At 40.3% G+C, this 11,486-nt stretch overlaps 1 protein-coding gene across 2 annotated transcripts; it reads left to right on the forward strand.

Annotated features, from left to right (window-relative positions):
- The first annotated feature begins 1,137 nt into the window (after window positions 1–1,137).
- Window positions 1,138–6,423, forward strand: LOC125704846 (apolipoprotein L3-like). 2 transcript variants are annotated; one of them, XM_048970979.1, is made up of 5 exons: window positions 1,138–1,246; window positions 1,685–1,728; window positions 3,031–3,055; window positions 3,187–3,226; window positions 3,645–6,423. In XM_048970979.1, exons 2-5 carry the CDS (start codon window positions 1,687–1,689, stop codon window positions 4,504–4,506), a joined length of 969 nt encoding a protein of 322 aa, XP_048826936.1. In that variant the 5' UTR covers window positions 1,138–1,246; window positions 1,685–1,686; the 3' UTR covers window positions 4,507–6,423. The 2 variants fall into 2 exon arrangements, with proteins under 2 accessions (XP_048826936.1, XP_048826937.1); XM_048970980.1 differs by lacking the exon at window positions 1,138–1,246 and adding an exon at window positions 1,302–1,355.
- Window positions 6,424–11,486: the final 5,063 nt, after the last annotated feature.

The raw sequence follows: 11,486 nt of genomic DNA on the forward strand, positions 1-11,486 counted from the left end.
AAAATACCTACTCGCTTTAACTTAAAGTCTAAAACAACTGAAACTGTGACAAAAAGCTGGATGAGGACCCAAGTTCATCTTGCCAGCATGCACAGTGAGGAGGATGGTAAGGGAGGTAAAAGATTCTCCAAAGCTCATTATTAGAGAACTGCATCAAAGGGTGGCATCTTGGGGTCACCAAGTCTCCATAACAACCATTAGAGGCTATCTACATGGCAACAGGTTGTTTGGGAGGCATGCCAGGAAAACGTCTTTGCTGTCCGACAATCACAAATGTAAATGAGTTTGGAGTTTGCTCAATACTACTGGGACTTTAATGTGTCGCTGCTTTGGTCAGATGAGACTAAGATTGAACTGTTTGGCAACAAACACTCCAGGTGGGTCTGGCGTTAAACAAAGGATGAATATGCGGAGAAGCACCTCATGCCCACTGTTAAGCATGGTGGAGGACCTGTGATGCTGTGGGCATGTTTCTCTTCTAAAGGCCCTGGGAACCTTGTCAGAGTGCATGGCATCATGACCGCTTTGAAATACGAAGACATTTTAAATAAAAATCTGGTGGCCTCTGCCAGAAAACTGAAAATGGGTCGTCATTGGATCTTTCAGCAGGATAACGATCCAAAACATATGGCCAAGTCAACAGAGAAATGCTTCACTAGACACAAATCAACCTTCCTCCAGGGCCAGCTCAGTCCCCAGACCGAAATCCCATAGAAGATCTGTGGGGTGAGCTGAAGAGGAGAGTGCATGAAGGAGGACCCAAGACTCTGGATGATGTGGAGCGATTGTGCAAAGAGGAACAGCCAAAGATCCCTCTCTGTGTATTCGCCAACTTTCAGTGTGAGATTATGCTACTGCAATAAAAAAGAATTTATTATAAGCCTAAGTACACATCTTTACCAAGGGTGCCAATAATTGTGGAGGGTGCTGTACACATAAATGCAAGAAACCCGATTCCTGGCCGCATATCAATGTCTGTAGTCCACTGGTACTTTGGAAAATTGCACAGATCTCTGTTGAGTTCAATTGCTTTTAATTTATGCAGATAATCATTTGTTTCGCAGTTCCCTGACTTACAGTAAATCAGCCATGTTGTAGCCACTCAGTCTGTCTGAGGGGGGCGTGTCCCAGCGGGGAAGTGAAAGGTTCTTTATTACATACTATTTATTACAGGTCCTTAGATAATACAAGAAACAGCTGACCTGACTTCTACCAGGACGCAGGGAGAAACACAGCTCCTGTTAAGGTTGGTACTATCTTAAAGGAAAAACACATAGACACATGATCCATATGAGACGCTTCACCAGAGTTAGTGTAACTTGATGTTTTCAACAGCGGTAATCTGTAGCAAAAAGGTAATGCCCTCTATATATCTATATCATATATTCATGCTTGTCAGTGTACATATAGAAGGACTCTGTTATAAATTAAAAATGTTTGTGTACTAGAAATACAGTTGGGAGAGCTGATATACTTTGGTTTATAGTAGACAAATTCCAGCCGAGGTGGAGAATTCTGTGCTGCGTTAAGGATACAGTGCTGGGCTTCCAGGGGGAAAAAATGCAAACTACATGGAAAACTAGAATAGAAAAATACTGTAGTGATCAAAGGTAATGCTGGTCACAAGACTGTTGTGTCTTTCAGTTTCTGTTATGAACTCTCACAGGATCTTTGTACTTTTCAGCAATGGAGAGTTCAGAGGACACCACCGTTCCATGCATTCAATCCGTAAGTGTATAATCACTAAAATGAACTTTAACATAATGAATGATGTTACTTGCATTAGTGAGATTCTGTTTACCATGCTACTCAGCCTCTACTCTGTGAGATTTGTGATATATATTTGCATCTCTTGATAGTCAGCAAAATCACATTCCCTTTATTATTATTTCTCTACTTTTCAAAAGGAGGGACAATAATAATAATAAGAATCACAACAATAATTATAATAATGTATTATTGTCCATCCTTGTTATTAGTTCTCTGCTTCTCAAAAACTGTGGCAAGCCTATCTCTGTACTAATAACACTGGCATCAGGGATGGGGACAGTTTATAATTTAATTTCTTAGGCTAAAATCATGTGTCATGTGATTGGAAAATCAGGAAATATGTTAAGTTGGATTGTACATAGATACTGAGGAGACACCACCCTGCACATACATATAATTTAGGTGGCATTGGAAATAAACGAAATCCTTGATTACTAATAAAAAGTAATTACTAGTGCAATGCACACTACCAGTCAAAAGTTTTTGCACACACTGAGATTTTCTGCACTTTGCATGTTACTCACTTAACATTCACTAAAAATACACTCAATATTCTTGCTAACAAATATATTTGCAGTATGTTCACCATTTGAGTACCTTTATTAGCAAGAAAATGTCATATCTGATTCATTAAAGTAACCTCCTCTAACAGTTATAACAAATCTGAGGCATTCTTTCTAAAAGGAACATTAAATACTGCTCTGTTTCATTGGAAGAGAGAGTTAACTATTGCATTTAAAGTTAAAAGACAGCCTAGAGTACTATCACCACACAATTAGTTAATAGGATGTCAGACATGCACTGTTACATACTCTTTCCATGATATAAAGGAAACTTGTTTTATTTTTTCATTTATAAGTGTTTAGTCAACTTTCCAATGCTTATAACATTCATTCTAAATTCTGATGTCTGCATTATCTGTTGTGTACAGGTCATGTCTATTGCCACACAGGAAACTAAACATACATTTACAGCCACACAAATAGGGAAATTATTTAATTACCTTTATTGATCCTTACCTCAAGCCTATTGTTACCATTTTTCTATTTTAAATTGATGTGACTTTTTATGATCTTTTTTGTTTAAGTATTTAAGATACCTTTTATGGGGTCCTTATTTTGATTTTAAATCATTCTGTCATTAGTAATTTGAAATTATTTTCAGAAACACTCCTCATAACATCTTAAGTCAGGTTCACCTGTATCTATAATTGTATTATAAGAAACATCATGCCTAATTATTTCTCTTTTTCTTCTATAGGAGAAAAAATATTTACAGGGTAAAGGTAATAAAAACTTGCCAACCTGAAAGCATGTTTACTATGTCCAAACAGGCCTAGTAATCAAATTATACTGAGGTTAAATTACTAAAAATGGAAAATTTGCAGTATTTTTTATATATATTTTCCTTTTTCAGACTACGATGACGGCGAGGATGAGGGATATGTAAATGAGGAGTAAGTTAAATGCTTAAGTTAAATTAATAAGTTAAGTACTTAAATTTGGCTCTGAAAATAAAAATAAAATAAAAGAAAAATCACTTTTAAATTAAAATGTTATGGGAAAACATATATCCCAGCAGAAGAAATCTGTAAAATTATCCTGGCCAGAGTCATGGGAAAATATGTAAAACACGTGGAGAAAACCATTACACACTTAGAAATGAATGATAAAATCTATGCATGACTATTAAAATAAAGTTTAACTTGATCCAGGAAGCCAGAAAAAATTTTGAGTTCAAATTTATGACTAGTTTCATGTTTCATATTTTGTGTCCAGTGACATTAGAGACATCAGATAACATTTGATATGAATTATATCAAGAATATCAGAGCATAACCTGTATGTTCATTGCCTCTCGTTTCCTTCCTACAGGTTAGATAAAACAGAAAATCAGATAAAAAATAACCTTTACTTATTCCAAACTTTATTTGAGTCCTGCTGTGGCACCTTAGAGCAGAACGTCAAACATCTGAGAGAGCTTGCAGATGGTCTGGAGCGTGTTCACTTTGGAACCACAGTGGGCAGCTTGACAGGGGGGGTGGTCAGTGTAATCGGAGGGGTCACCTCTGTGGTTGGATTAGTCCTGGCCCCCTTCACTTTAGGAGCTTCTCTGGCTGTGACTGGGGCGGGACTTGGCATAGCTACTGCTGGAGGGGTGACTAGTGGTGTCTCCAACATCACCAAAATGGTTAATGAGTCAAAGGATCGCGAGAACTTCGAAAAACTTATAAAGAACTATGAAGACTTGATGCAGCCCATCACTGAATGTCTGAGAGAGCTCATTAAAAACATAGAGAATCTGCAAAAGCTGAAATCTATCAAGAAAAAACTTGAGGGGGGATCCCCCCAGAATGTCAATAATATCCTGGAGGTTGGAGCCCGGATGGGCAAGGGTCTGGTTGGGGGTGTGCCTGAAATAGTTCGGCTGGTTCAGGTGGTCAACCTGGGCAAGGTAGCTGCTAAAGCATCTACAGCTGTGAAGGTGGCGGGAGTCTTCACCGGTGTGTTCTCTGGCCTCTTCATCGCTCTGGATGCATATTTCATCTATCAGGATGCCAAAGAGATCCATAACATGAGGGGAACTAATACTGATTCCCCAAAGGAGAAAAAGTCTGCTGCAGTTGAGTTCATAGCAGTGATCAGAAAGACAGCAGGGCAGTTAGAGGATGGTCTGAATGAGCTGAAAGAACTGAAGAATATGCTTAATGAAGGTGGGGTACAGAGAGCTCAATAATCCAGTCAATGTGCACTCTTTATTCAGTGCATGAATATTATAAAGACCACAATGAGAAACAAACTGGACATGAAAAAGAAAAACAATATGAGATTTATTTGGAAATTTTGTAAATGTTTCTTGGTTCAGTGCAATCACTGAACTTACCTAAATGGAGAAACATGATTAATTTGACATATTGAATCAGTATACATTTTTAGCATATATTAGAAATATTTTGTAGTACAGTGTAGCCATAATAATATTTCATTTTCCTCTTAATTTGAACATCAATGGATTAACAAAGTCACAAAAATAACCAGATGACCAAATTCTCAAAGTAAACATAAGAAAATGAAGTCCTAAATCCTAAAGTACTGGACTGCACTGATTCTCTTTGCTGAGGGATTTCCCTGATTAATTTTTAGTTCTTTAGTTATTTTTCATTAAGTTCACTCAGTTAGAGCTTTATATTTCTTATTTTTATATTTCATACAACTTACTCTCACCAAGGCCATCTGACCCCCTAGCTCCAGGAATCTCTACAAAGACCATAGATAAAGGGCCTGCTTACCTCAGTGGACAGACACAGACAGACAAAGACAGACACAGTGTCTGTCAAAGGATTAGCCGACTCATGGGCACTGAGTGGTCATTCCACTGCCCTCATCACCCAGAGTCTTCGGGACAAGTGGAGAGGATGAACAGATTCATCAAAAACAGGCTGTCCAAATATCATCAGGAAGGAGTGCCATGGCCTCAGGCACTGCCAGTCATTCTCTGCAGCATCAGAGCGACGACCAACAAAAAGACTGGTTTGAGCCCATTTGAGATCATCACATGGCGTCCGATGCATCTTCTCAACAGCATAGATATGAAAAAAGCAGACATTCACCTTGCTAGTGGTAGCCTGGTTGATTATTGCATTAAGCTCACCAATGCTGTTTAGTCTGCCTTTCAACAGGGGTCTGACGTGTGTCAGGTCACACTCTGGTTCCTGGTGAGTGGGTACTGATTAAGAAACCCCAGAAAGATCCACTTGGGGCAAAGTGGGAAGGCCCATATCAGGTGCTGTTAACAACAAACGCAGCAGTTAAAGTGAGCGGTAAATGCAGGTGGATTCATGCTAGCCACTTCAACAGAGTAGACTATGATCCTGAGACCTGATGCGCTAAGGTGACGTGCTAGTAACCTCTCCCTTAGTAGCCTATGTTGTTGGACGACAATGTCTCAGACTTTAACCAGCCAGAAGATCAACAACGACACTTCTGATTAACAGACAAGCACACACACCCACCCACACACACACACACACATATTGTGGATTGTCAAGCTTTTCATTTACTTTTCTGTTAGACTATGCAAATCTGTTCATGTAAACATGGTTGTCAAATCTGACAATGATGATTGATTCATTTTGATTGAGGGATGGATATGGTTTTTTGCTACCTTTTGCAAGGTGCCTCACTTGGCTTTTAGAGCCTAGTGTAGATCCAAGGCTTGTGCTGAATTTTTTAAAGTTATATTCTGATCAGTCATTTAGTTATTGTAATGAATTATGATGATTCAATGTGTATTATATGCTGTTTTCCATAGAATCATAGGGGGGAGGGAGGGATTTCCCCGAATTTTAGTTATTTGTACTTGCAGTCTAGTTATTTAGTTGATTTGTAATTTAATTATTTTCATTTATTTCACTCATTTTTAGCTATAAATTTCTTATTTTATATATCTCATACAACTTACTCTAACCAAGGCCGTTTCACCTCCCTGGCTCCAGGACTCTGTACAGTACGAAGATCATAGATAAAGGGCCTGCTTCCCTCAGTGGGGGAAGACAGACACTGAACAGACAGACAGAGACAGACAGAAACTGAACTGGCCGTGTGAAACATCTTTCTGTAACATCTTCAGTCTTAATAAACTGCTTAAGCTTAAGGAACCTGTCTCATCATTTGACTCTAAACGAACCTGAGGTTTCACTAAATAAATCTATCATTGCTTTCAATAAAACAATTTGTTTTCCAAAGCAGCATTATGTAGGAAACTTTATCATTAGCTCGTTTTTTTTTTATTTATTAATTTTGATTTCATTTTGAGGTGCTTATTTTCCAGCACCATTTCTTTTCTACAACTGTTTATCTGCCACAGGATCACTGCATCCCTGGAGCTTATTACAAGGAGCACAGGGAATGAGGCAGGAGGCACCCTGACAGGCTGCAGGTCCATCATTGGGCACACAGACTCACACAATGTGGGGCATTTAAATACCCCAATACACCTGGAACTGATTTTGTTCAATGGCTAAGAAAGAAACTCACAATGATGTGAGGCCAGAGTCCCATCTAATGCACTATCAAGAATCAAGGCATGAGTTTGGGTTATCAGAAATCAGCACCACAAAATGTGCTTTCAGAAACTGAGCAGTTTGATCTTGTTTTTGCTTTTTAAGGATAAATGGTACATATTCAGGACCAAATTGCCATATTGTTTTGACAATGACCCTTTCACTAGATTTTAACTGTAAATATACAGACGGCAATAAAAAGGAATTCTGTGGGTTCCAAACGTGAAATGTAAATTTGTGCAAAATGAAACTCAGTGATGAGTCCGAGAGAATACAAATACGTTCAGTACAATCTAAAGAAAAATGAAACTCTTTGGAAATTTAATGCCAACGTAAGAAAAAAATGAACTAACCAAAGCCCCATTGTTATTGCTGGGAAATGGGGTTACACTGCCACCAGCTTTTTTATACTCTGGTCAAGATAATATGCATGTCCATGGGTCAATAGGCAATTATACTTAATAAATTATTCCCAAAGATTGGGGCTAAACAATTTAACACGCCAAACACAGAACCACTGCGACCTCAAAATCCCACACATTCCGCATGGGTCAGAGGTGAAAAAGGTGACAGAGATGCAAACCCACCCCCCAGGAAGAAGAAAAATTGAGAATTATCAGATTTCAATATTCGGTCATTTTTCTTTACCCTACTAGTCGGTGATCCCTGTCCCAAAGCATTGAGTGGGCAAATGGTTCATGGTACATCTTATAGCCATCACTAGCGAATGGGCATTCAGCTAGCTTTGCAGATCAGGGAAACAGAGCGCTGGCTCCACTACAACACAGACAAGGTGTACTGCCTTTACAAGGGTAGGTGGCACTGAAAGCTTTGGTTCACATTATTCACTGTCACGATCTGCGTGGAACCAGGCGGTGATCGTGCGGGCAGGCGTGCAAGGAGTAGGCACACAACCAGAGATCAGGGTAAACTACGGGTTTTAATCGAGGAAACGGGCTGAAGGAACATCTGAGACTGACAACATCAATGACGGACAAGGGACACAGGCAAGACTTGGACTTAAATAGACAGGATCAAATCAAAATAAGACACAGCTGATTACGATCAGGGAAGCACATGTGGATAATCAGGGGGGCGTGGCACACACAAGGATCGTACGAGCTGGGCGTGACAAAACGTGGCTATTAGCCAGTTGACAGACACTTTACTCTGTTCTGAAATTCCAGCATTGTGCATTGATGTAAAAGTTAGCTTTCTTTGCATTCAATATAAAGAGGTGGGTGGAATTTGTCATAAAGATTAAAAACCAAAATATGACCACACTTCAGGCTTAGTCCTCTTATAAAGCTGAAAATTCTCTGGAGTGCTGTAACTGCCACTATGTTTTCACTGACGCTAAAGAATCCCATGTTCATGCATCGCCTGTGGGTCTGGGATATCTGTTGCTAACTTTAGTTAATGCTATTTAATGAGAGTATTTCAAAGCATGGCAATCAACCATGGTCTTAAAGATAATTAAAATTAGCAACGGTAATACTAACCATCAGGAATTGTATTGTGGTTTACCGTGAAACCATTTCATCCCTAATATTGACCTTCTTCAGTCTTCAGGTGCACTGCAGTTTGAAGCAAGGAACTTTTGTTTTTTGCTTTTTTCCAGAAGGTGAGGTGATCATTTTATTACCCCTGACTCATCTGTCCTCTCAGAGCCTGATCCCCCCTCTCATTTTAAAAACTTATTGGATCCTCACAAGTGATCTATTTTGGGTTTTAACGATGGTTTCACCTAAAGGGGACAAGTTTCCATCCCTGATCCCGTACACTCCCCATGCAAACAATGAATAATAAGACATTTAAAGTGCCAATTCCCAGCAATTGGGTTTTTCAAGACCCCCCCCCTCCCCCATGTGCTTGAGGGAAGGGAGAGATTCAACGCTGATTTATACTTCTGAGTCAAATCAACACCGTAAGTACGGCGTAGCTGTTGGCCCTACACCGAAGCCTATGCAGTAGCCGGACATGCACCTCCCCAGAATGATATGATATGTAACTACATGACATAACAATGCGCATGTTACATGAGTGACAGTGATACATAGCTCACTCTGGTGTAACATATTTAATTTCTAGGTTTCACCTGTTGGGATGTAGAAATAAAAATTATATCAGAAGCGATCTCATCCTCATATACACTCTCATTGACCACACATACAAAAATCAGCCATTACCATTCATGATAATCCCAATCCCCAATCCTTTCTCACCTGGGTGCACAATTTTGTTCCTTTTACAGAGATTACAGGTAAGTGACCGTAGATCTCCATGACAACATTGGATAAGTAAGCATTTAACAATATTTAAACAGCTAAGAATAAGTAAGCATTTATTTATAAGTGAATATTTAATATTGCCCTAGTATGTATATTATGTATAGTAATAAGTGTAATGATTGTCATGGACCATTCCGGGGACGCCCAATTGTAATCCCGACAACCTGGCCCCTTCGAGGATTCCATCTGACAGGATACGCCCCCTCGGTAACTGAATTGAATTAGCCTTACGTGTTGAGAGCAGGATTTACTAGTGCGAGAGACAGTGCGAGAACATGCAGATTAACCAGGCTTGTTTATCACCAGCTAAGCGGCAGTGATGAATGTCCACGTGCCAGTATTGTAGGAAGTTGAGACACTTTATTGCTTAGCGCTCAGTAAAAGGGCATACCCAACAGTAGGGAAGGGAATTCTGGTTGGCGTGGCCTCAGTTCTGTCATCTTCTCCAAGAAGAACCCTCTTCTCTGTGGTGATATCATTGGGGTTGCATCGGCAGTGAACAGCTGCCCTCATCAATTCTGGAGCCGAAGACAGTTTCATCGGTGCCGCCCTGGTCCAGCAGTGGGGGATTCCCACCACTCCAGTGCGTGTGCCCATGGTGGCTCTGTCACTCACAGGAAGAAGGATGTCTACTGTGAGCATTCTGGTAAATCTCAGAATCATGTAGAAATGATATCCCTATTCGGTATTGACTCTCCCCAGGCTCCTTTGGTATTGGGGCACCTGAGATATAACCAGCAGATCAACTGGGAGAAAGGCATCATCATTGCCAGGGCTCCTCTGTGTCACTCTCAGCGTCTGTCCCAGTGTCAGACTCCTGATCTCTCTCAGGTACCTGTGGAATATCACAAGTTGCAGGGGGTGTTTAGTAAGTCCTGGGCTTCATGTCTTCGGCCTCATTGCCCGGATGATTGTGTCTAAGTTGAAAAGTGTGAATTCCATCAATGTTCTGTCTCCTTTTTTGGTTTTTCCCTTTCAGTCCAAATGGACCCCACTAAGGTGAAGGGGGTCAGCCAGTGTTCGCAACCCTGCACGCGGATAGACGTACAACAATTCTTGGGGTGTGCCAATTTTCATCGGCTTTAAATCCAGGGGTACTCCCCTAACCACCCTCACCTCCTCCAAGGAGTCACACATTAGAGTCACACAACAGAGAGAATGAAGAGAAAGGAATGCAGGACATGACAGATGTGTTCTTATAATAAATTCATTTTTTTTATGTAGTAGCATAATTTTACACTGAAACAGAAATAGAGAAATATAACCTTTACCTCAAGTAAATTTATTTATTTATTTATTTATTTAAATCATGAAGAAATAATTATTTTTAATATCGCTGGCACCACAATTATTGGTACCCCTAACAATTTCTTTAAAATAAATGTAATTGAAGCATTTTTGCAATTCATCCATCCATTTTCCAAACTGCTTATCCTACTGGGTCGCGGGGGGTCCGGAGCCTATCCCGGAAGCAACGGGCATGAGGCAGGGAACAACCCAGGATGGGGGGCCCTTTCTCTCATCCACTGTTCAAAATGGGAAAGACAAGAGAACATGCCATTTGAGTAAGGCAGATGTGTGCTGATCTTCATAAGTCAGGAAATGGCTACAAGAAAATACCTACTCGCTTAAACTTGCCCATATCTACAGTCAGAGCAATAATTAAAAAGTTTATAAAACAACTGGAACTGTGACAATCAAGGCTGAATGGGGACACTGAGAGGATGGTAAGGGAGGTAAAAGATTCTCCAAAGCTCATTATTAGAGAACTGCATCAAAGGGTGGCATCTTGGGCTCACCAAGTCTCCATAACCACCATTAGAGGCTATCTACATGGCAACAGGTTGTTTGGGAGGCATGCCAGGAAAACGTCTTTGCTGTCCGACAATCACAAATGTAAATGAGTTTGGAGTTTGCTCAATACTACTGGGACTTTAATGTGTCGCTGCTTTGGTCAGATGAGACTAAGATTGAACTTTTTGGCAACAAACACTCCAGGTGGGTCTGGTCAACAAAGGATGAATATGCGGAGAAGCACCTCATGCCCACTGTTAAGCATGGAGGAGGACCTGTGATGCTGTGGGCTTGTTTCTCTTCCAAAGGCCCTGGGAACCTTGTCAGAGTTCATGGCATCGTGACCTCTTTGAAATACAAAGACATTTTAAATAAAAATCTGGTTGCCTCTGACAGAAAACTGAAAATGGGTCGTCATTGGATCTTTCAGCAGGATAACGATCCAAAACATATGGCCAAGTCAACAGAGAAATGCTTCACTAGACACAAATCAACCTTCCTCCAGGACCAGCTCAGTCCCCAGACCGAAATCCCATAGAAGATCTGTGGGGTGAGCTGAAGAGGAGAGT

Source organism: Brienomyrus brachyistius, chromosome 12 (assembly GCF_023856365.1).
Source record: "Brienomyrus brachyistius isolate T26 chromosome 12, BBRACH_0.4, whole genome shotgun sequence".
NCBI lineage: Eukaryota > Metazoa > Chordata > Actinopteri > Osteoglossiformes > Mormyridae > Brienomyrus > Brienomyrus brachyistius.